Source organism: Macaca fascicularis, chromosome 16, assembly GCF_037993035.2.
Source record: "Macaca fascicularis isolate 582-1 chromosome 16, T2T-MFA8v1.1".
In the NCBI taxonomy this organism is placed as follows: domain Eukaryota; kingdom Metazoa; phylum Chordata; class Mammalia; order Primates; family Cercopithecidae; genus Macaca; species Macaca fascicularis.
Window position 1 is genome coordinate 20,620,941 of NC_088390.1, and position 25,717 is coordinate 20,646,657.

Below are 25,717 nucleotides of genomic sequence, written 5' to 3' on the forward strand. Positions count from 1 at the left end.
CCAGGCCAGGCATGGGGCTCCCTTTCCAAATCTGGGCATTATTTAAAAAAAAAAAAAAAAAAAAAAAAAAAAAAAACCTGCCCAGCAGGCTCAGATGCCAGCACTCAGACACCTGAGGGGTCACGGGCAGCTGCATTTCAACTCACACTGCCGTCGAGATGAGGCACGTTTTTCCGGGATCAGTTGTGTGGCTAAGGCAGTTCCCTCTTTACCATTATTCCAGGTGCCTAGAGACTGCCACGTAAACAACGGTGCACACTCAACACCGTCATGCCCCCTGCACTCAACTGAGTGATAAGTATTTCTAAATCTCTTGGAATTAAATCAAAGTTTCTTAAACTTTCTGCGGGCCATGGATCCCTTTTAAAAATCTTTAAAAGCTCTGAATCTCCCCTACAAAAAATGGCCCAATCACCCCTTGTGAAGCCTTCCCACGCACCCCTCCATGACTCTGTGACATGAGGTCTACCTGATGGAGCGTTTAAAACTAGGTGAGAAACCACTTTGGCTATCTCTTAAAGATTGGCCTTGCCGGGCACGGCAGCTCACGCCTGTAATCCCGACACTTTGGGAGGCCGAGGCAGGCAGATCACTTGAGGCCAGGAGTTAGAGACCAGCCTGGCCAGCACGGCAAAATCCCGTCTATACTAAAAATAACAAAAATCATCCGGGCATGGTAGCACACACCTGTAGTCTCAGCTACTCGGGCCTAAGGCAGGAGAATCACTTGAACTCAGGAGGTAGAGGTTGCAGTGAGCCGAGGTCACGCCACTGCACTCCATCGTGGGTGACAGAGCAAGACTCTGTCTCAAAAAAAAAAAAAAAGAAAAAAGAAAAAAATGATTGGCCTTCAGAAGGAGGTGCCATGTGGCTCTTCAGGGATGAATGGGCTTTAGGAAGGCAGAAGTGAAGACAGGGGCCCTAGCCTTTTTGTGGAAGCGATAATTTCCCATTTACCCAAGGCCTTAGAGCAAGCTTGTCCAATCACCAACCAGCAGCCCACGGGCCTCATGCAGCCCAGGGCGGCTTTGAATGTGGCCCAACACAAATTTGTAAACTTTCTTAAAACATTATTATTATATTATTATTTTAGCTCATCAGCTATCATTAGTGTTAGTGTATTTTATGTGTGGTCCAAGACAATTCTCTTTCCAATGTGGCGCAGGGAAGTCAAGATTGGCCACCCCTGCCTTAGAGGAAACGTGGCAGGTGATGCAGTCTACCCTTCGGTGTGAGGGCGGAGCACTGGCTTGGCTCCTGTGGAACAGGGAGCACTGCGGCCAGGGGGTGCTTCCAAGATCGCTCTGAGGGCTTTTCTGTCAGCCAAGGGCAATGGGTTGATAAACTCAGGGTCCACAGCAGGAAGAGTTTTGGTGCTTCAAAGAAAACAGTGTTCAGATCTCCGAAGAGGGATCCTAGCGCCCAGAGTTCCCCACGTGAACCCAAGTGAAGACCCAAAGGCCTCCAGGCCTCATCGCCTTATCCTACCATGTTCCTGAACAGCATGGTAGCAGTGCTGGCCTTCGGAATGATGAGGCCAACGCGAGCCAGGAGACTGCTCCTGCGCGGGATTTGGGCCCAGGACTACCTCGGATCTAGGCTTGTCGTCGCTGTGACTGGTAACACTGGGCCGCGGCTAGGAACGGGGCAGGGTGGCTACCACAGCACCCGCTGCTTCCACGGACAAGCCGCCACCTAGAGCGGATGTGCAGCAGCAGCTGCAGGCAGACATGGACAGAGAGAACAGCGGGAGTTGAAATTCTCATAATTTTAATGGTCAATAGCTTCTGGTGGGCTCTGGATGGTACAGTTAAACAATAGACTTAAAGACCTCCCCCAAAGCACGTCCGCACCCCCTCAGCAGCGTGTGCCTCCATCAGCGTTCCACTGCCCGATCGGACTTCCACAGCCTCAGACCCCCCCCTCTTGGGTTATGGAAATCCACATCTTAGTGTGATGAGCTGAAAAACCCTGGGTACACCCGTGATCTGTTATTTTTTTTAAAAACAACGAATATTAAGCCAAACACCTTCCCAGGCTCTGCTGCCTCACAGAGTGAGAAACGTGACCGTGGCGATCTGAAGACTCTGTTGTCTCTTGTGGGCCAGGTGGTTTTTGCTTCGCTCCCTGTTCTACGGAGATCATACGGCATAGAGTTCGTAAATCTTCTTTACACAGTACGCCAGGGCGGCCAGTGCTATCGTGTTGTGCAGTCTCTTTCTGTGCAGGTCGTCCTTCCGGACCAGCACCACTGGGGTGGAGGAGGTGAGTGTGTGCAGAGGCAGGCGCGACAGTTTATAGGCGTCGTACTCCACTTGGTACTTGCAGCAAGGGTCAAACTGCCAGGAGATCCCATAGAGGGTGCAGCAGGCCAGGCTCAGCACACCAGCGGGCAGGGAGATGTAGTGGGAATAATCTAAGGGCAGCGCCAACGGGGTGAAGAGGCAGGCGGTGCCCGCCAGCACGGCCGTCTTGTGCAGGCAGTTGCCCACGGTGATCCAGCGGGCCGTCTCGTCGCCGATGCGCGTGGGCTCAATCACAATGTACTTGTACTGGGCTTCCAGGGCCTGCTCCAGCTCGTACTCAAACTGGTCTTGGGCATTCTCCCCATTGTAGATCTCGTGCACAATGTAGCAGTCTGTGGCCGACAAGCTCACCCTTTTGACGGAGGGGGCGGGAGAGGGAGAGAGAGAGAGAGGATGATTAGGCTGAGCAGCACTTAACTGTGTTTCGATGCTGGGGGAGGTCTGAGCCTGCACTGCGGAGAGCACATCTCCCTGAGGTCCTTATCTCCTTCAGATCCCAACACAAGACAATCAGTAAAAAGTACTTTTCCTGAAATAGTGAAATAAGCCTGGGCGCAGTGGCTCACACCTGTAATCCTAGCACTTTGGGAGGCCGGGGTGGGTGAATCATGAGGTCAGGAGTTCAAGACCAGCCTGGCCAATATGGTGAAACCCTATGTCTACTAAAGATACAAAAAATTAGCCAGGTGTGGTGGCGCATGCCTATAATCCCCGTTATCTACTCGGGAGGCTGAGGCAGGAGAATCATTTGAACCTGGGAGGCAGAGGTTGCAGTGAGCCGAGATCGTGCCATTGCACTGCAGCCTGGGTGACAGGACGAGACTCTGTCTCAAAAAAAAAAAAAAATTTAGATATAAAAAGGCAGGAAAAGGAGTACCTCGATGTTTACAAGAACAAACGCAGGCCTGGTGGTTAGCCTAAGGCTGTGGACCAACTGATCTGAGTCAGCAAAGGAGCCTAAAGGGGAAAGAAGGATTCGCACAGTCACATGGGCGCACACGGCAGCACGAGGCCAACAGCCTGAGAGCCGCTCTTAATCAGGGCAACTGCAGGAGGATTCTCACTGCAAACCACAGGCCTCAGGACAGATCATGCTAAGCCCTTGCCCTCCACATGGTTCCTAAGTAGTCATCCTGGGCCCACAGAACAGAGGCACAATGGAAGAGCTCTGCCTTGGGCAAAATCCAAACTCCTTTGGCTCTCCTGGGAGGCCGGGCTGCACGAGCCCTGGGTGCCCTTCCCGGATGGCAGCAGCCTCCTGCTCCTCCCCACCGCGGAGGGGAGAACAGGAGACCCAGGACACTAGCCCACTGCATAGGAAAAGCGACCCTTTCCCTGACTTAGGAAAAGACGACACTTCAAGGACAGTAGCGGCCCCCAAACGTAGCGGGCAGGAGGGTCAACTGAGGGGCTTCAAAACATCCAGCCAGCAATGCCACCGATTCCGGCCCTGCAGGCCCAGGCCCCTGCCCCACCGGCAAATGCCACTCATTTGCATCAGAAACACAGCCACAGAGACCACACAAGGGGCTTTCCCCCTGGGACTGGGGTGCATGCCATGACCCCAAGCAGCAGCAGATCCACCACATGGAAGGCGCAGCTCTGCAGCAAGGCCAGACAGCAGCCTGGCGGCAGCTCCAGCAGTGACATGTGGGCCAAGCTGCATTTTAGGCATTCTGGCTTTTCTTGGTTTCAGGCCTTGCGGTCCAAATTTCCCACCCAAAGCAGAATCTTCTTCACCTGTGGCGGGCAGGCCTGAATACAGGGCTACCCACGCCTTGTCATTTTTCCTTGGCTGGTTTCAGCTGAGACAGATCTTTTTTTTTTTTTGAGACGGAGTCTCGCTCTGTCGCCCAGGCTGGAGTGTGGTGGCCGGATCTCGGCTCACTGCAAGCTCCGCCTCCCGGGTTTACGCCATTCTCCTGCCTCAGCCTCCTGGGTAGCTGGGACTACAGGCACCTGCCACCTCGCCCGGCTAGATTTTTTGTATTTTTTTAGTAGAGACGGGGTTTCACCGTGTTAGCCAGGATGGGCTCGATCTCCTGACCTCGTGATCCGCCCGCCTCGGCCTCCCAAAGTGCTGGGATTACAGGCTTGAGCCACCGCGCCCGGCCAGCTGAGACAGATCTTTCTGCATCTCCGCAACGCCACTCTGCATCCTGCTTTTCCATTATCTGCTCATCCGCGAGAAGTCTTGATCTGAGCCCTGACAGGGACACTGCTAGACACAGCTCTTGAGGCTGGATCAAGTTTTCCAACTCATGGCTCCTCCGGCTGGGCAGAGCCATGCTCCTCAGTGCAAAGCTGCCCCTTCCCTCAGCACACCCCGGTCCCCAGGACGGTCAAACTCATCTGACTAAAGGACACGAGGCTCTAGGGACCTGCTGGTCACTGCTCCCCTGCCGGAGTCCATGCCCCTCCCACTGGGACGCTCTGGCACAGTGTACTAGGCCACACAAGGGTCAGCGTGGCCCATCTACCTGAGGCTCTGACAGGAACTAGCTTCCTTTAGGGGCCAACGAGAAGCACAGCCCTCAGTGTGCACAGACGCGAAGGTCCCGTCCGCCCGGCCTGTCCTGGCACGCACACCTGGCTGCCGTGCAGAGGAAAGTCATGGGGAGCTGAGCCACCTGGCCATCGGCCATAACATGGGAGCGACGAGTGAAGACTCATAACAAGCCACCCTCAGCCCAGCATGAAGGTAACTCCCTCCAGCCTCCTTCAAAGATGGGAGCAGTTCCAAGTGAAGGATGGTGGAAATCCGACTGTCAGGGTAAACTTCAAGGAAAAAGAACAGGCAATCACGGTCCTCCCTACAACTGAGACTCCTCTCAGCTCAAAGCTTTCAGCAAACAAAGAAGCAAACCTAACAGGCTGGGTTTCATGCTGGCTGGATGAACAACTGGTGAACGATCTTATGTGGCCACATTCAAGATGAAAGTCATTAGTAATGGGCTGACTGTGCCCCCAAACATGGGGGCCCTACCCCCTGGGTGGGAACCACTTTCATAAAAGGCACTGGCTTGGACCTGGGCAAAGGGAACTCTTTATCCTGCAAAAGTCACTGTAACGAAGCTGGGCTAAGGCAAAGCCTCCTAATTCAATCATAGGCCCTCATTAAACTGCATGCACTGGGGAGAAATCAGTTCGCTGCGGGTGGGACAAGAGCCTCCTAAACTTGGGTTGCTGCCAAGCCGCCTGTGACTGTGTGCCAGTGTCGTGGCTGCCTTGCCAGGGGTGAACTGATGAGCTGTTACTGTAAGACTGCACGAGCAGCTTCTGTGGGGAAAGGAGGGGTTGCCTTCTAAAGCCCTCGGTGGAGTTTTTCCATGTGGTCTGAGAGGAGAGGTGAGGGAGAGGCCAGCTGTTACTCCCAGGCAGGATTCAACAGCTTTTATTTTTGAGACAGGTTCCTGCGCTGTCACCCAGGTAGGAGTGCAGTGGTGTGATCTCTGCTCATTGCAGCCTCGACCTCTCGGGTTCAAGCGATCTTCCCACCTCTGCCTCCCGAGTAGCTGGGACTACAGGTGTGTGCCACCGCGCCTGGCTGCATGGCTAATTTAAAAAAATTGTTTTGTACAGATGGGGTTTCGCCACGTTGCTCCGGCTGGTCTCGAGCTTCTGGGCTCAAGTGTTCCGCGTGCCTTGGCCTCCCAAAGTCCTGGGATTAACAGGCATGAGCTACCGCGTCCAGCCAGATTCAGCATTTTAAAAGCACCTACAGCAAACAAGCACACCTGAGGCAGGGTCTTCACTGGCGCTGGGGGCTGAAGGCCAAGCAGTGCCCCCACATGCTCAATTGAGAAATGAGTGGCGGCGGCGCAATGGGCTGGCTGTGGCCCTGGGTGTAGGGGGAGGGGCAGGGCCTCCACTCTCAGGTGGGAGCACTCCTGGCCAAGAGAACTCCCTTCTGGTCTCAAGTCCATCAGCCAAGAGGAGCAGAGAGGCCAGATAACCAGGTCGGGGCGGAGGGCCAAATTGTGTCCCCATCTTGAGACCGAAATGGAGTTGCTTCCAAGTCAGCTTGTGCATCCTACTGACTGTCAAAGCCAGGCCAGGGACACCTCGGGGCGGGCCCCAGAGGCAGGCTTCCTCCCTCAGGAACACTCAAAGCAAAAGGGAGGTGTTCAGTTGGGCTTACACAATGCTCTGGCCAACACCCAAATCCACCCGAGTCCGGTGCCCTTCTCTGCCCAGCAGGTCAGCGCCATCCTGAATGTACTGAAAACCACCGTTGGTCCCACAGAGGAAATTCCAGAAACCCCAGCCCCGGAACAGACTGCCCCATCTGGAAACACAGCAGCGGGCAGATGCTACCCCCTCATCCCCTCCAGCCCCCCTGCAAGCCCAGCTGGCACCCACACCTACCCAGACCCCTCTGCAGGCTCCATCGCTTGCTGGGACGGATGGGTGGGTGCATCCACGTATCCCAACCAGCCTAGAAGCAGCGAGAAGCCAAGGCCCTCCAGGCTGTCTCCCACCTCACTGCCGCTGCCAGGTGTGGCCCGCCCCCCAGCACAGGGAGTGAGGACACTGGGCATCCTCTGCCCTCGGCTGTGGGCAGTCCTGTGAATGACACAGCCGTGAGCAAGCACGTGGACATGGGGGCACTCGCCAGCACACATCCTGAGATGGAGGCATGGGTCTGCCCCCCTCCGCCTGTCAAACCACGGCCCCGACCTCCTGCAGCCTCGGCATCTTCATGCGGGCCGGGCACTGTTGCTGCCCACTGTCTAAGACACCTATCCACAGCAGAAACACAAAGAGCAAAAGCCATACTGCCTCCAAAGAAAGGCAGGGCCCTGCACAGCTGTGCCGCCGCCAGAGGCTCACCAACTCTGCTTTTAAAGTCAGTTAGGCAAAGGGAATCTCGGTTTCCACTGGGAAAGGACAACACGTGAAGTCTAGGGAAATGGATTTCTAGGATTCCATAAGGCAACAGACCCTATACAGAGATGGCAAGGTTCAAACCAAAACACACACAGACGCACACAAAGCTGCAGGATCCCTCTGTTGGAGATCACGCGACAACGACCAGGCCATCAGCACCCCAACTTCCCGGGACACTGGTGGGAGCGGGGTGCTGTCAGTGCAGACAGAGGTTTTTAAGCTGTCGCTGCTGGGGCCCTGGGTTCAGGTCTGCACTGCTGACACAGACTGCTGGACTCCTCTTACTTCAGAAACTCGTGGCCATGACCAGGTGTGGTGGCTCACGCCTATAATCCCAGCACTTTGGGAGGCCAAGGTGTGCAGATCACTTGATGTCAGGAGTTTGAGACCAGCCTGGCCAACACGGTGCAACCGTCTTTACCAAAAATTAGCCCGGCGTGGTGGTGCACGCCCGAAATTCCAGCTACTCAGGAGGCTGAGGCACAAGAATCACTTGAACCCGGGAGGCAGAGGTTGCAGTGAGCCGAGAGTGTGCCACTACACTCCAGCCTGGGTGACGGAAAGAAAAAGAAAAAAAAAAAGAAACTGCCGAGTACTCCCAGGACACAGCCACGTCCAGCCAGCACCTGAGCACCCAGCAGCCACCCATACATGGCTTGCTTCTGCTTGCGGGTCAAACAAAACCGAATGAAGGAAAGAACCCAGTCGGAAGGGTGTCTCAAACCACTGCAGAGCATCACCAGCTGCCCTCCAACTTGTAAGGCCATGGGCCTAAGGATCTGGGCGTCCTGAACCCTGGTGCATGGGAGATTTTTTTTTTTCCTTTTTTTAAAATTATTATACGGAGATTTTTTCTTTTTTTTTTAAGTAAGAGCTAGTTGGAATCTTTTGAGCCCTGGGCTTCCTAAGGGACTGTATTTTTGCTTTTCATTGCAGGTGTGAAATGACTAGTAAGAAAGCAATTAATAGTCTATGTTTAAAAAAAAAAAAAAAAAGAAAGAAAGAAAGAAAAAGAAAAAGCAGCCAGGCGCAGTAGCTCATGCCTATAATCCCAGCACTTTAGGAGGCCAAGGCAGGTGGATCACCTGAGGTCAGGAGTTTGACACCAGCCTGGCTAACATGGTGAAACCCCATCTCTACTAAAAACACAAGAATTAGCTGGGTTTTTGGTGGCACGTGCCTGTAGTCCCAGCTACTCGGGAGCCTGAGGCAGAAGAATTGCTTGAACCCAGGAGGCGGAGGTTGCAGTGAGCTGAGATCACGCCACTGCACTCCAGCCTGGGCAACGAGTAAAACTCTGTCAAAAAAAAAAAAAAAGAAGAAGAAAGAAAGAAAGGGAAGGAAGGACGGACGGACGGACGAACGGAAGGAAGGAAGGAAGGAAGGAAGGAAGGAGGTAGCAGCAGTAACAGCAAAGTCTCCAAGCGAAAGCAAGTTCAGGGGGAAAGGCAGAGTTCAGAAGAGTGTGTACAGTATGCTATCTGTAGTGATTTTTAAAAGTCTATTTGCGGCCGGGCGCGGTGGCTCAAGCCTGTAATCCCAGCACTTTGGGAGGCCGAGACGGGCGGATCACGAGGTCAGGAGATCGAGACCATCCTGGCTAACACGGTGAAACCCCGTCTCTACTAAAAATTACAAAAAACTAGCCGGGCGAGGTGGCAGGCGCCTGTAGTCCCAGCTACTCGGGAGGCTGAGGCAGGAGAATGACGTAAACCCGGGAGGCGGAGCTTGCAGTGAGCTGAGATCCGGCCACTGCACCCCAGCCTGGGCGGCAGAGTGAGACTCCGTCTCAAAAAAAAAAAAAAAAAAAAAAGTCTATTTGCTTTTATATACACAGAACATTTCTGAAAGGATACACAAAGACATGATTTTTATGACTGGTCACTAGGGAGGGAACTAAGGGGTTCAGGAAAGAAAAGGGAGGGAGGGCTCTTTCTAGTAAATGACTTTTGATCCTTTTGAATCTGGCATGATCTCTGGTACTTAAAGATCACTGTCGGAAGTGGGTCTTAACATATGGAAGAAGAAAAGTAAAAGGATCAGTGCCGCTATCCTAAACACACCATGCCAGCACTGAGGTAGCTTTGGATTCTCTGAGCCTTTAGCCCTGGAAGCAGGGGTCAGCCAGTTCCAGCACCTCAGGGGGACTGCTGCAGACCCTGAAGGGGACCGCCCTCTGCTGCCTCAGGATAGCTTGTAGGCACTTGTAAAGTAGGCGTCTTGAACTTCCCTCCCTCAGCCTTCAACCAGAGTCAGGCTTCAGGCCCTCCTCTCTCCACTTTAGAGCCCAACTCAATCAGCTCTCGCAGTCAGCAAAGGAATCCCCTGGGAACACTAGCATTCCAGTTAAAAGGCGGCCACAGTGAAAACTCAACAGGGCAACTCCACGACCCCTCTGGATGGATGTCACAGCCTGTGCCAGCAGCCATAATCTGGAAGCATCTCCCCAAAAGGCAAGAGCTGTGCAAGAAAGAGCAGGACTGTTCGGTGAGAGCAAAAGATGACCGACAGGAGCGGGGCAGAGCACAATCGCGCCTCCTCCATGAGTGACACGAACGAGTTGCAGTGGCCTGAGCCAGGGACACAACTCTCACACACTCTAAGGTGGCAGAGGTCAGGGACGTGCCACTGAGAGCCAGCTATAAAGACAGCGAGGGTCTCTGCTGCAGGGGGAGGCGGGCCAGGGTAACACCAGTTCTCTATCACGCTGGGCGGGGAGCACACACGTCTATCACTTTTGTCTTTTTTAAAGTGTGGTAAAATACACATAAAATATTCCACCGTAAGCACTTTTAAGCGTACAGTTCAGTGGCACTAAGCACATGCACACTGATGTACAACCATCACCACCATCCACCTCCAGGATTCCTTTATCTTCCCAAACTGAAACTCTGCCCATGAAACGACCCCCTCATTCCCCAGCAACGCCAAGCCCCTGCAAACTACCATTCTACTCTCTACCCCAATGAATCTGACTATACAAGTACTTCATACAAGTGGGAGCATATATAGTATTTGCCCTTTTGTGTCTGGCTTATTCCACTGAGCATAATTAGTCTTCAAGGTTCATGCATGTTGTAGCATGTATCCGAATTTTCTTCCTTTTTAAGACTGAATAATGTTCCAGTGTATGCATAAACCACATTTCGTTAATCCATTCATCTGTGATGGATACTCTGGTTTCCACCACAGGCGATTGTGAATAAAGCTGCTACGAACACGGGTGCACACACATCTCTTTGATTCCTTGCTTTTTTCGGGGGTATATATACCCGGAAGTGGAACTGCTGTGCATCATATAGTAATTCAACTTTGTAGTTTTTTTTGAGGAAACTCCATACTGTTTGCAGAGCAGCTGGACCTTTGTACATTCCCACCAGCAGTGCACAGGAGTTCCCATTTCTCCATATCCTCACCAACACTTGTTATTTTCCATCTTCTTTCTTTTGAGACACAGTCTCGCTCTATCGCCCAGGCTGGAGTGCAATGGCACCATCTCGACTCACTGCAACCTCTGCATCCCGGGCTTAAGCGAGTCACCTGCCTCAGCCTCCCAAATAGCTGGGACTACAGGCATGCGCCACCATGCCCAGCTAATTTTTGTATTTTTAGTAGAGACGGGGTTTCACCATGTTGGCCAGGCTGGTCTCGAACTCCTAAGTGATCTGCCTCCCTCGGCCCTCGGCCTCCCAAAGCATTGGCATTACAGGCAAGAGCCACTGTACCTGACCTCATTTTATTTTTATTTATTTATTCGTTTATTTATTTATTTTGTGGAGACGGAGTTTCACTCTTGTCGCCCAGACTGGAGTGCAGTGGCACGATCTTGGCGCACTGCAACCTCCGCCTCCTGGGTTCAAGCAATTCTCTTGCCTCAGCCTCTCGAGTGGCTGAGATTACAGGCATGTGCCACGACGCCTGGCTAATTTTGTATTTTTAGTAGAGACGGAGTTTCTCCATGTTGGCCAGGCTAGTCTCGAACTCCTAAACTCAGGTAACCCGCCCGCATGGCCTCCCAAAGTGCTGGGATTACAGGCATGAGCCACCGCGCCTGGCCTGATTTGTATTTTTTAATGGCAGCTTTACTGGGATAGAATTCACAGGGCATCCCCCCCATGTGAGGTGAACGATGAGGTGGCTCAGCACTTTCCCACAGTTGTGTGACCAGTAGCACAACTGATCCTGGTGCATTTTCATCATCTCAGAAAGAAACCCTGTACCAATCAGCGGTCCCTTCACATCTCCTCAGCCCTTCCCAGCCCTCCACGACCACCAGTCTGCTTCCCCACTCTCTGCATATGCCAATTCTGGGCATTTCCTTTAAATGGAATCCTGTAACATGTGGTCTCCAGCAACTGGCCTCTTTCATTTTGCGTTATGTTTTTAAGGGCCATCGTGCTGGGGCATGTTTATTACTTTTCACATTATTGTAAACATAACTTTTGATGTGTTTAACATATAAACTTTAAAAAATCTAAGATACGCCGGGCGCGGTGGCTCACGCCTGTAATCCCAGCACTTGGGGAGGCTGAGGCAGGCAGATCATGAGGTCAGGACTTCAAGACCAGCCCAGCAAACATGGTAAAACCATGTCCTTACTAAAAATACAAAAATTAGCTGGGTGTATTGGCGCATGTCTGTGGTCCCAGCTACTTGGGAGACTGAGGCAGGAGAATCACTAGAACCCAGGAGGCAGAGGCGACAGTAAGCCAAGACTGTGCCACTGCACTCCAGACTGGGTAACAAAGCGAGACTCTGCCTCAATAATAATAATTTTAAAAACCACTAAGACAAGATATATAAGACAAAGTATCAAAGGTGCTATATATGAAAATGGATCAGGCCCGGCGCGGTGGCTCACGCCTGTAATCTCAGCACTTTGGGAGGCCGAGGCGGGCAGATCACCTAAGGTCAGGAGTTTGAGACCAGCCTGGCCAACATGGTGAAACCCTGTCTCTACTAAAAATACAAAAATTAGCCGGGCATGGTAGCAGGCGCCTGTAATCCCAGCTACTTGGGAAGCTGAGGCGGGAGAATCGCTTAAACCCAGGAGGTTGCAGTGAGCCAAGATTGCGCCATTACACTCCAGCCTGGGGGACCAGAGCGAGCCATCGTCTCAAACAAACAAACAAACAAACAAACAAACAAAAACCAGAAAAGAAAAAAAGAAAAAAAAAAAAAAAGGAAAATAGATCAACAGTGGTTTTCTTTGGATGGTGGCCTAATAGGTGACTTTTCAATTTCTTCATGCTTTTCTGTATTTAAAAAAAAAAAGTGTTTCTTTTTGTTTTTTTTTTTTTTTGAGACAGTCTCACTCTGTCGCCCAGGCTGGAGTGTAGTGGCGCAATCTCGGCTCACCACAAGCTCCGCCTCCCGGGTTCATGCCATTCTCCTGCCTTAGCCTTCCGAGTAGCTGGGACTACAGGTGCCCACCACCACACACAGCTAATTTTTTCTATTTTTAGTAGAGATGGGGTTTCATTGTGTTAGCCAGGATGGTCTCGATCTCCTGACCTCCTGATCCGCCCGCCTCAGCCTCCCAAAGTGTTGGGATTACAGGCGTGAGCCACCGCGCCCGGCCAAAGTGTTTCTTTTATAATGGGAAAAATAATTATAAACTTATTCTTAAGAAAAATTCTGGCCGGGCGCGGTGGCTCATGCCTGTAATCCCAGCACTTTGGGAGGCCGAGGTGGGCGGATCATGAGGTCAGGAGATCGAGACCACAGTGAAACGCCGTCTCTACTAAAAATACAAAAAATTAGCCCGGCACGGTGGCGGGCACCTGTAGTCCCAGCTGCTCGGGAGGCTGAGGCAGGAGAACGGCGTGAACCCGGGAGGCGGAGCTTGCAGTGAGCCGAGATCGCGCCACTGCACTCCAGCCTGGGCGACAGAGCAAGACTCCGTCTCAAAAAAAAAAAAAAAAGAAAAAAAAAGAAAAATTCTGTTCAACCCTATATCCGTTGAGGTTAAGGGACCAGACACCCGTGGGGGGTCCCTCCTTTCACTGCCAAGAAGAACAGGAGGTGGCTCACTTCCTGCTCCAGAACCTTCTCGATGTCCATGAAAGGCAGAAGTCTGGACGGGCAGCTTCTCATGGCTGAGGCGTCATGCTGGTGTCTACCCACAGTCCTGCCCAAAAAGAGAAGGACGGTTCCAGCTCCCTGTTTCCCTTGAGCAAACACTGGCCACGCTGCCAGGCCAGCCACCATCACCTCCCCGGTTCTCAGAGACCCAGCAGAGGCAAATCTGAGTGGAAGCACCCCCATTAGGCCCTTCCTGGAGTGGGCCGGGCTCACAGGCAGGCCTGAAGCTCCACCGGGGCGGAGGCTGCGTTTCCATCAGAGTCTCCCCAGCACGGGGCCTGAATGTAACAGGTTCCCAAAAGACACAGGTTGGAGGAACATTTGTAATGATTACAGGGATGAGCCACAGGAGTGACAGGAGGGGAAAAACAATGATGGTTATTAAGAGAACTGGTACCGGAAAGAAGTCAACCCATCCGTCAGGTTGCTTTTCGTTTAGTGAACAGGGTCACCTGATCACCTATGACACGGGAGGGGCTGGGCTGGACCTCCACCCGCTTCTGCCTAATTAAGCCCTGCTTCTTCCCGACCCACAGAAAGCAGAGAAATGAAGCAGCGAAAGCCCGTGCCTCAGACTCAAAGGCACGGGCACGCGGCCCCATGGCCTGAGGACGGCTCCCACAGGCCAAGGAACTTTCACAGGGTGCCCAGCCCTTTCGTCTGCTTCAGAGGACGCTTTCCTATTCTGCGCACTGGTAACTAGGCAGCGCTTCTATCTGGGGGGGCAGGAACACGGTGCACCGAGTGGGGGAGCCGAGAGGGTGGATTCAATTCTCTCTCAGCTGCCTACCGGCTTTGTGTCCTAGGGTAAAACACCCGGCCCCTCTGAGCCAGTGTCCCGTGTTGTCAAATGGGGCCAGAGGCCCTGGCTCTCCCAGAGGACTGCAGTGAAGAGGGAACAGTCACCAAGCACTGCCCCTCTGCCTAAGGCACATGTGGCTGTTGAAATTTCAATTAATGAAAATTAGAAATATTAAAAAATTCAGTTCCTGGCCGGGCACAGTGGCTCACACCTGTAATTCCAGCACTTCGGGGGGCCAGGGCAGGTGGATTCCTTGAGCCCACAAATTTAAGACCAGCCCGGACAACATGGTGAACGGCCGCCTCTACAAAAACTACAAAAGTGAGCTGGGCATGGTGGTGCATGGCTGTGGCCCCAGCTACTCGGGAGGCTGGGGTGGGAGAATGCGTTGAGCCAGGGAGACGCAGGTTGCAGAGAGCCGAGATCACACCACTGCACTCCAGCCTGGGTGACAGAGCCAGACCTGCCTCATCAAACAAATAAATAAATCAAAAAAACCTCAGTTCCTCAGACACTACAAATCCTGACAGCCATACGTGGCTCATGGCTGCCCTAATGGACTGCAGGGACACACCAGAAGGAGTCTGTCGTGCCAGAAACTCCTACTGGACGGCCCTGCTCTGAAGAACGGTTATGACTACTACATGGGTCGTCAGCTTTTCCTGAGAACTGTGCCCATCAAGTGGCTGCCGGCACCAGGGCGGAACACAGCGGCGGCTGGGAGGTTCCCGGGTGCGCTCGCTCGTGGAGGACTGCCCAGCTCTACCCCCCGCACCTCGCTCATTGAAGAACAGGTGCACACCCACAAGCCGGAGCACAGGAGCCACCGCCCCACCTCCGCGGACCCAGGCGCAGCCCTCCCCTCTTCAGAAAGGGGGGTCTTCCCTGGAACATGACCTAAAGGACTGAGCCACGGAGGCACACATTTCATGCACTTGGAATCCAGGCTGCTTGAGTGAACCAAGGAAAACAGAAATTCTTGAAAACTTGAAGGCACATCAATGCTGAAGAGGACGAACCCCATCCTTACCTACGAATCCAACTTCTGTGGCCCGAACATGTGGCTCTGCCTTTGTCAGGCAGCGGAGCAGAACCCCACAACCAGTGGCTAAACCCCCACACACTTGGGTGCAGATCCCGTATCTGCTCATCTCATCCCAGCCCGAAGGAAACCACAACTCCCACCACACACAAAAGCGAGCATGGGAGTCTTTCAAGAGAGATTCAATACTCCCAAATCCTGAGAGTGTAAAAGGGAAGGATCAGATCTGAAAGGGAAGCTGTCACCCCAGGACCATGGCCCGACCTGCCCCGGGGGCTTGTGCTCCATGTGCTCGCTGGATGAACCTGCAAGGCCACCTGGGACCAGGCACACCTGAGTTCACAAAGAAGAGGACAGGTCCTGGGGAATAAAGCGTGGCATGGAAAGCTATGGAAGTCAGCCCAGGGAACTGGCTGCTTATAAAATGCTGGAGCAGATGGCCACGCAAGCCAGGGGAGGGGCAGGCCGCAAAAAATAACTTCACCCTAAACCTGAACCGTTAGCCCAGTGCGTCTGGCCCTCTGCACACCCCAGGTTGCCTCGTATCATGCTCAGAAGCAGATCAAGTACATCTTCACATGATTATAAAAACAGGAACTCAGAGCACACAGCTATACTCACATTCCAACAATCACGGAGGGCTCAGGGAGGTTCAGGGGCCCTGAGAGAGTGAAGTCAAGCAACCCAAGTAAGACAGGCGGGGCTGTCTGTGAGCTGGTCCGGGCTGGCACACGGTGGCAGAACACAGATACCTGCACTGTGCTTTCCTAGATGGGCAAGTGTGTCTCAAAGACGCCGACAGGACAAGTGGCAATCTGTTTGATGTGCTCGTTGCCAGTGTGCTGAATTTTGGACAAGAATTCAGGTTACAGCTCAGAGTCTGATGTTCTTCATTACAAACACTGTTGGTTCCCTAGATTTAATGGAGTGGAGAGAAAAATCAACATGCAAGCACTACCATTTTGCTATTTCCACCCCTCCTAATTTAGTCGAAACCAGCACTGTCCATATCGTAACTTTCTGCAGTGATGGAAATGTCCTCCACCTGTGCTATCCAATATGGTAGCCACGAGCCAGAAGTGGCTATTGAGCCTTTGAAATGTGGCTAGTGAGACTGAGGAGCTGAATTCTTCATTTTATTTCATTTTAATGAATTTAAATGTAATCGCCACATGTGGCTGGTGACTACTGAACTGCTGTGTTAATTCAGCACTAATTCTAGAGCTGTGGTTCTAGACTCAACAAGGTAAAGCAAGAACCCACATGCTACCACGCGCTAAGCTGGACCATCCAACACACAGCGCTGGCAGTAATACTGTGGGCAATCTGGCACTGGGTGAGGCCTTTAAGTACAGTGCGTGCTTCAGAGTTGGTAGCCGCTGGCAAATCTGGCAAGTTTGCCCAAAGCGTCGCTCTGTTCTAGCCCCTTGTCCAAACCAGACACTGTTTCCCTCAGCTTCAGCAAAAGCGGATGCTAACCAGGTGTGAGCAGCAACGGGAGAGAGCACTCGTACAATATGGAGCTGAGATTTGAGTCAGCACAAATGTGACATGGAACAAAGTCATTTAAGAGAGCCATAAACAGCCTACTTCAGTCATAAGAGCCAATAATACACTCAGATCTCCTAATCTAGGGTGCTGGGCCATCAGCTAATCCGCCCTGCCCCACCTGAACAGTCATCACCAACTGAGCAGGAATGGAGGGATGCCCAGAAGTCAGCTCGCTAGCCACACAGCGGGTTATGTTTCCATCCCCTGCTCAGCATGGAAAGAGCTTAGGGAAGCTGGGCTCGGGCAAATGACTTTTCCTACAGAACCTGGCTAGGGGTTTACAGCAAAAGCAAACAGAGAGGTAGTCTCCACCCACACCACATTATCTAGGAGAGTTGATGGTGACATCCAAACCACAAAACCAAATGCCACATTCCTGCTGACACACAACATCTGCGTGTATGAGTGGAGCCTTCAGTTCCAGGCCAAAGGTGCAACCTGAGACCAAGCAGGTAAATGCATTGAGTCAAGCTGTCAGGTGATTGAGTCAAGCTGTCAGGTGAGGAACCAAGAACTGGAGAGCACTGTCCTAACCAAAAAGAGTCAGCCACTACCCAGCTTTTCAGGGAGCGTTTTATGTGAAATCTGTTGGCAACTAATTTAAATTCTCTTAAAAACTGTTGAGGTTCAACAGTCAAGCACTGGCTCCAGCTGATGCACTGCTGATTTGCCAACTCCATTTTGAATAAATACTTGTCTCAAGCCAAAGCAAAAACAATTCTCAGGATCTATTTTCTTAGATCAATAAAAGCTTAACCTGTGCTGGCAAGGCTCCTGCTCCCTGCCTGAGGCATCCCTATAAGGCTCTTTTCAGTTGCTTTTAGTCCAACAAGAGGGCGAACGTTTCTAAAACTTTGTTTTCTAAACAGGTTATTTCCTATTACTGTTTGCATTGAATATCTTGAAAATGTTTGCTAGTTTTTAAGGGCATCTGAAAACCACTGAGGTAACTTATTTAAATGGTCCAATCTAAGAAATACCAGGCGGGAGTTAAAAAAACAAAAGTGTGTTTACCACTGCTTTTCCAAGGAAGAGGAAATGCAGAATGGGCGACGTTGGATAACTGGGCTCAAGAATAAAGTGCAAGCAAGCTAACGGACTCTATCACAACTGCCAAACAGGAAGAATCTTCCCAGCTGGGAAAGCCATCTGCAAGCAATAGCAATGAACACGGGATGGAATCAGTCATAGAAAAGGAATAATGCAGAGTAGTTGACAGGCAGAGAAATTTTCTGGTTAGACAATCTTCACCAAAGAGACGGGGAAAAAAACAACAACAGCAAAACCAAAACTTTCCTTTTTTGCTGACCGCTGCTGTTAACAATCAAGCTTTAGCGGATAGTTCATCCAGGTGGCTCCACCAATATACATCCTCTCCCAAAACTTCTAGCGGCTGAACAGCTTCTAGTGGCTTCCACTAGCTGAAACTGCTTCCCAGAAGCAAAAACTGCAACTTGAACATGTAACACGGAAACTACTCCAATCTCATCTTCTAGAAATCAGTTACTCAAATGGAGGTCTCTGTTGGAAGAAACACGCTCCTAGCTCCCTACCCACACACCATTCATTAGGAAAGGTCACTTTAATTGACTTCCACGGCAGGAGCGCTTGCACAGAACCATCCAAAAGTCTCCAGAATCGCCCCTCGAGGAAGTGGACGGCTCTGGGCCCGGAAGAGACACATGTGGTGGGAGCTAAAGCTCCCTGGTAAACGTGCAGATCAAACTACCCCTGCCGCGGCCAGCCTGCTCTGTGAAGGCTTCACCTTCTTTCTCTCTCCAGGGGCCCTGCCTTCCTCGCCACGTCGGGCGCCGCGGCCGAGATGGCCACGCGCGCGGCCAAGCGGGAAGGGTGCCGATCAGCCCGCGGCTAAGCGGGTCCCTGAGGCCTGCGCTGGGCGCCAGTTCCTCTCCGCACGGCCCGGCCTCGAGCCCCACCCCGCATGACCGCTGCCCACCTTACCCAGCCCGGCTAACGCCCCTTCCCCTAAGCTCTCCGCCGAAGCCTTCGACCTCGCTCCTACCCGGATCCCGGATCCTCCGGAACTGGAACCCCGTATGCCAGGCGGGGGTCGGGGGAGCCCGGGGATACCAGGGCAGGAAGGCTGCTGCAGCCCCCGGAGGCCGCGCTGGGCTCTCCGGCCCCTGAGCCGCCTGCACCGTGGGCAACAAGCCCTTGGATCTCACCTCTCTCGGGCGCTGCCGCCACTGCTGCCCGGGCCAAGACGCCTCCTTCCCCAAGCGGCCATCTTGGAGACACTCCGCTTGCCAACGTCTCGCGCCAAGGCGGCATCGGGAGAGCAGGCGGGCCGACGGGAAGTGTAGTCCGGCCCGCTGTCCCGGGACGCTCGGCAGGCGGAAGCCGGGCCTGGCGGAACTACCGCGCCCACAAGGCAGCGCGCCAGAAGCCCCGCCCCCGGGGTCGCCGGGTCCCGTAGTCCTTCTGCGAGGGCGCGAGGACCCCCAGGAGCAGTCCTGGTTCAGACATTTTTGAAGAAACTGAGTTCCCGGTGTTCGCAGCCTGGGAGTCACAGGCGCCCACCCACCGGTAGGTCCTTGGGTTTCGAGAGCCAGCCAGCTGAAGGAGAGAGAAGAGGAAAGTGCCTACAACTCCCAGAGCACCGCGCGTAGGCGCCCGGCGCCGCCGTCCCGGCCCGCCAGGCCGCGTCTCCTGCCGGGGACCGCCGCGCTGTTTGCGGGCCTCTAGCGCCCGGCCCCTCCGCGTCGCCCCGCCTGCTCTTCACAGCCTTGGCCCATAAGGTCACCGAGGGGCGGGAGACGCCGCCCGGGTCCTCCTCGGAGTCAGGCGCTGCTCCCGCACCATCCCCCGCCCAATTCAGGCTCCGGGGTACTTTGGGGAGGCCGAGACAGACACGCTGTCCCGGCTGCCACGGAGGTCCCTGCTTGCAGGTGCAGGCTGTTAGAGGAGAGGGTCTGAACGCAAGGAAGGGGAATAGCTGTATGATAACTGCTTGAAGGAGAGAGGGCCCTGCGACAGCGACAGCCCTGTTTCAGACAGGGCCTCCAGGCCTCAGACTCAGTCCCTGCCACGCACCCACTCTTGTCCTGTCCGCTGCGACGGCATAATCTCGGGATCTTTTTTTTTTTGAGACGGAGTCTTGCTCTGTGCCCCAGGCTGGAGTGCAGTGGCCCGATCTCGGCTCACTGCAAGCTCCGCCCCCCCGGGTTCACGCCATTCTCCTGCCTCAGCCTCCCGAGTAGCTGGGACTACAGGCGCCCGCCACCTCGCCCGGCTAATTTTCTTGTATTTTTAGTAGAGACGGGGTTTCACCGTGTTAGCCAGGATGGTCTCGATCTCCTGACCTCGTGATCCGCCCGTCTCGGCCTCCCAAAGTGCTGGGATTACAGGCTTGAGCCACCGCGCCCGGCCAATCTCGGGATCTTTGAAAGCAGATGCGGGGCTAAACCATCCCACCTGACGGGAACCCTGCCCCAGGACCTGACATCTCCTTGTCTGGACACTGCTGTAACGAGTCAGTCAGGAAGGACTAACTGGAACCCAGAGATTCCCAGGTGCTGCTGCCTCAGACCTGTGGACTCTTTGGGGGATCTCTTACAGTTTGTAAACTTCTCAGTTCCTCTACTGCTCCCACACACAACGTTGCTAAACATATTAGTTGGCCCCATAAATACTTGAGCAAAACAAATGCAAAAATCTGCCCCAAATTCAGCCTAGAAGAAGTCCAGCCCGGCGTGTCACACTTCCGGGTAGTGGAACCCCCGTCCCCACCCACCGCAGGCCACAGCAGGACGGCCAGCAGACGGAAAGGCGACCCTCTCATTGTTGAGGATTCCTTTCGATTTCTTTACAGCTCACATTCTACCACAGTTTTAGCTGCTTACAATCCTCTCACCGTTCCTCATCACTTATAGTGTGTGATTCAAACTCCTTAGCACAATCAAGAAACACCCCCCCCCCCGCCCCTAGACCGGGCGCGGTGGCTCTCTGTAATCCCAGCACTTTGGGAGGCCGAGGCGGGCGGATCACGAGGTCAGGAGATCGAGACCATCCTGGCTAACACGGTGAAACCCCGTCTCTACTAAAAATACAAAAAAATTAGCTGGGCGTGGTGGCGGGCGCCTGTAGGCCCAGCTGCTCGGGAGGCTGAGGCAGGAGAATGGCGTGAACCCGGGAGGCGGAGCTTGCAGTGAGCCGAGATCGCGCCACCGCACTCCAGCCTGGGCGACAAAGCGAGACTCCGTCTCAAAACCGCCCCCCCCCCGCCCCGTAGTTTGGAAGTTGCCTACCTCTCCAAATTCAACTGCCTACCTTTCACGTCTGGAACTTAACAAGCTAGTAAATTCAGAGGGGTTGCAGGTACGCAGATGTTCTATGCTTTGCCTAAATGCGTTTGCCACCCAGCTAACTTTGTTTGTTTGTTTTTTCGAGACAGAGTCTTGTTCTGTCTCCCAGGCTTGAATGCAGTGGCGCGATCTTGGCTCACTGCAACCTCACTGTAACCTCCGCCTCCCAGGTTCAAGCAATTCTCCTGCTTCAGCCTCCTGAGTAGCTGAGATTACAGGCGCGTGCCACCACACCTGGCTAATTTTTGTGTTTTTAGTAGAGACGGGGTTTCACCATGTTGGCCAGGCTGCTTTCTAACTCCTGAGCTCTTAATCCGTCGGCCTCGGCCTCCCAAAGTGCTGGGATTTACAGGCGTGAGCCACCGTGCCCAGCCCTCCCAGCCAACTTTTAGCCTTCAAGACCTTGTACCTGTCTGGTCTCTAAAAAGTACCTGGTCTTTCAGTTGGGTCATACGGCCCTGCCTCCAAGTGACAGCGTAGCCCATACTGGAGACCTCTGAACAATTCCGTGGTATGACACTGTCTGCGGATATGGGTGTCTTTTCTTTGGATCAGTGTGGTGGTTCAGAGGGTATACTAGGGATTCTAGAACACACTTCTGGCTCAGGGGCTGCTTGTGTAACTTCTCTTTCTCAGCTGCCTGGTTTGTATCATGGATGATAGTACCTCCCCTCAGAGGATTGCTGTGTTTCATGAGGTGATACATATATGGAACTTAGAAAAACAGCACAGGGTAACGGTAACAAGTGATTATTATGTAATGCCAAGTGCTGTTCTGTATTTTAAGTGATCTCCATCTTGATCTTCACAGCAACCCTCTAAAAGTGATACTGTTGGCCAGGCGCGGTAGTTCACGCCTGTAATCCCAGCACTTTGGGAGGCTGAGGCGGGTGGATCACCTGAGGTCAGGAGTTCAAGACCAGCCTGGCCAGCATGGTGAAATCTCGTCTCCACTAAAAATACAAAAATTAACCAGGCATGGTGGCGTGCGCCTGTAATCCAAGCTACTCGGGAGGCTGAGGCAGGAGAATCACTTGAACCCAGTCCAGTGATCCAAGATCGCACCACTGAACTCCAGACTGGACCACAGAGCAAGACTCTGTCTTAAAAAAAAAAAGTGATATTATCAACAATCTCATTTTGCAAATGAGGAAATCAGCTTACAGAGGACCTGAGTGACTTGCTCACACTGCCAGGCAGGAAAGTGCTAGGCTTTGAGCCCAAACTGTCCAGGGATTACACGCTGCCATCATGCCTCTTCAGAAGCACTGGAGGTAGGTCTAGTACACAGAGTAAATGTAAATGCTCAAAACAACTGTGGCCCTAACGACCTTCCCGTTTCTCCGGCTTTTACTCTCCCCTTAACTTCTGAATGGCCGTCTGCTTCCAATCTGCCAACTTGGGCTAAGATCCTCACAACGTTGCCTCTTGATTACTGTTAATGCACAGAAGTTGTCTGTAGTCCTAGCTACTGGAGAGGCTGAGGTGAGAGGATCTCTTGAGCCCAGGAGTTTGAGACTGCAGGGAGCTATGATTGTATAATTACACTCCAGCCTGAGGGACGGAGTGAGACCCTGTCTCTTAAAAAAAAAAAAAAGACAAAAAACGACCGCATCAAAAGGTAACATTTGAGTGGGACTTGGAAGAGCGTGCATGTGAAGGACTGAAGACAGAATGTTGTGGCCGGGCGTGGTGGCTCACGCCTGTAATCCCAGCACTTTGGGAGGCCAAGGTGGTTGGATCAGGAGGTCAAGAGATTGAGACCACCCTGGTTAACACAGTGAAACCCCGTCTCCACTAAAAATACAAAAAATTAGCCAGGTGTGGTGGCGGACACCTGTAGTCCCAGCTACTCGGGAGGCTGAGGCAGGAGAATGGCGTAAACCTGGGAGGCAGAGGTTGCAGTGAGCCGAGATCGTGGCACTGCTCTCTGGCCTGGGCGACAGAGCAAGAATCTGTCTCAAAAAAAAAAAAAAAAAAGACAATGTTCTGTGCAGAGTGAATTAATGCAATGGCTTTGCAGTGCAGATGGGCTTGGGGTGTTCCAATAAGGTTAGGACCAAGGTGGCTGGAGCATGATGAGACAAGGGTGATACTTAGCTTGCCTTTGGTTAAGTCACTTTCTCTATTTGAATTTCAGTTTCTCACCTGTAAAATATGAGTAATTTTATCTATATTAGCCAGTGTGTAATTAGAGGAAAAACCATTTAATACAGAGTATTGTTTACAAAGGTGTTGGAAGGGCATGAGAACCAAGGGGAGGACAAGGGCACCCAAAGCCTAGTAACTGGAGGTAGCTACTATGACCCCCGCAAGGCTGGAGGAGCAAAAGGAAAATTCGTTTCCAGAAACTGATTCCTCAGCTGCTGAGCAGGAGCCTGGAGCTGCACTTGCCTCCTGGTGCTACTGACACACAACTGGAACCACCAGTGTGGCCTGGGGTGCAACCAGAAGCCAGAGATTGGAATTGCTTTCCCCATCTCACATCTTCCAAATTCCCACCAGTGCCTCCCACTGGCTGAGTCAGATGACAAGGGAGTCTGGGAAATGTAGTTCTCTGGCTTCCAGCCCTGACCATGGAGCGTATAGAAAGGCAGGTGTAGGAGAGAAAATAGATGCCGTTCACACAGCACTTGTCTTACAGGGCTGTTTTGAGGAGTAAAAATTCACCCTATTTTTATTCCTTATAGCATGTAGTAGCATTCAGGGAAAGGCTTTTTTTTTTTTTTTTTTTTTGAGACGGAGTCTCGCTCTGTCGCCCAGGCTGGAGTGCAGTGGCGCAATCTCGGCTCACTGCAAGCTCCACCTCCCAAGTTCACGCCATTCTCCTGCCTCAGCCTCCCGAGTAGCTGGGACTACAGGCGCCCATTACCACGCCCGGGTAGTTTTTTGTAGTTTTTAGTAGAGACAGCGTTTCACCGTGTTAGCCAGGATGGTCTCGATCTCCTGACCTCGTGATCCGCCCGTCTCGGCCTCCCAAAGTGCTGGGATTACAGGCTTGAGCCACCGCGCCCGGCCAAAATGAGCATTTTAAAAGTAGAATTTTAAGTCTGAATGGGCAGTATATTCACATGGTATAAAATTCAAATTACAAAACAATATACAGTAAAAAATAAGGGGTTTTTTTGCCCATCTTGTGACCTGGCTCTTTCCATCTCTGTCCAAAACCCTCTGCAGGCTATCTCTGGTATCTTTGTTATGGATCCTCTGCAGATATAAAGTAGACATATATTAACAAATGTTTTCTTTGGCCCAGAGGATGCATATTATACACATTGCTCCACCTCTTGTTTGTTTGTTTTGTTTTGTTTTGTTTTGCACTTAATTGTATCTTGAAGATGACTCTGCATCAGGGCATATCTGATTTGTTTTAGCAGTACATGATAATGCATTGTTTGGATATGCCATAATTGTATCAGCCAGTCTCTGGACAGTCTTTCACTCTTTCAAAGAGTGCTGCAATAAACATGTTTGCGCCATTTCCTGGTACCCATTGCAAATAAAACTGGGATAATTTCCTGACGAGAACTTGCTGGGTCAAAGAGTGTAGGCACTTGTTATTTTGATAAATGTTGCCAGACTGCTCTCCACTCCCTCCAGTAGTACATGACACCGCCTATTTTCCCACGGCTGTGCCAGCGTGGTCTGTTAGCAAGTGTTTTCTTTTTGTAAATCTGATAAATTTAAAAGTGGTATCTCGCTAAGTGCCATATGCTAGCAGAAGACATTTGTGGAAAAACAGGTGAAATCTGGGCTGGGTGCGGTGGCTCAAGCCTGTAATCCCAGCACTTTGGGAGGCCGAGGCGGGCGGATCACGAGGTCAGGAGATCGAGACCATCCTGGCTAACACGGTGAAACCCCGTCTCTACTAAAAAATACAAAAAATTAGCCGGGCGAGGTGGCGGGCGCCTGTAGTCCCAGCTACTCGGGAGGCTGAGGCAGGAGAATGGCGGGAACCCGGGAGGCGGAGCTTGCAGTGAGCTGAGATCCGGGCACAGCACTCCAGCCTGGGCGACAGAGCGAGACTCCGTCTCAAAAAAAAAAAAAAAAAAAAAAAAAGACATCTTGTTTTATGCAAAATTTGCATTTCTCATGAGTGAAATGGAACATTTTGATTATGATGCTCTTTTTAAAAGGTGGCCTTAATAACATGTATTTACTAAGGAAAAAAGTCACAGTTTATTTACTTATAAAAAATTCATTAACAGTGCATTTAAAATTTCTGTTACTGGAGACTGTAGTTCTCATCCCATCCATTAATCCATCCATTAATATGCAACTTAAATGTTTCCCCCCAGATAAGCAGTTTCACTCTACAGGATCTTGTTCTTCAGTGACATGTCATAAGAGTTAATAATTCCACAAGCCGCCCTGCACTGCTGTGATCCTTACAATATTGAAAGGTTGATGTATATCCTTTCCTACCTTTCCTCATTCTAAAATGTTTCCTCATTCTAAATGCCAAGCTGGTTTTGAACAACTGACCGCAGGTGATCCACCTGCCTTGGTCCCCCACGGTGCTGGGATTATAGGCATGAGCTAACATGCCCAGCCCTAATCTGTTCTTCTTACATGGATACTTGTCAAATCGGGTTAGGACCCACTCTCATGGCCTCATTTTAACTTAATTTTCTCTTTAATCAAAGTCCAAATGTAGTCTCATTCTGAGGTACTGGGAGGTTAAGATAGTGACATTTGAATTGGGGTGAGGGTAAGG

The 25,717-nt window shown here is 52.1% G+C and overlaps 1 protein-coding gene across 2 annotated transcripts; it reads right to left on the reverse strand.

The window, feature by feature from the left end:
• Positions 1-1,753: 1,753 nt before the first annotated feature.
• TMEM11 (transmembrane protein 11) lies at positions 1,754-18,932 on the reverse strand. Of its 2 annotated transcripts, XM_005583143.3 has the most exons (3): positions 18,862-18,932; positions 15,746-16,037; positions 1,754-2,658 (listed from the first exon to the last, which is right to left on the reverse strand). In XM_005583143.3, coding segments are annotated over exons 2-3 (519 nt in total). In that variant the 5' UTR covers positions 15,748-16,037; positions 18,862-18,932; the 3' UTR covers positions 1,754-2,141. The 2 variants fall into 2 exon arrangements, with proteins under 2 accessions (XP_005583200.2, XP_005583199.2); XM_005583142.4 differs by lacking the exon at positions 15,746-16,037.
• Between the last annotated feature and the right edge of the window lie 6,785 nt (positions 18,933-25,717).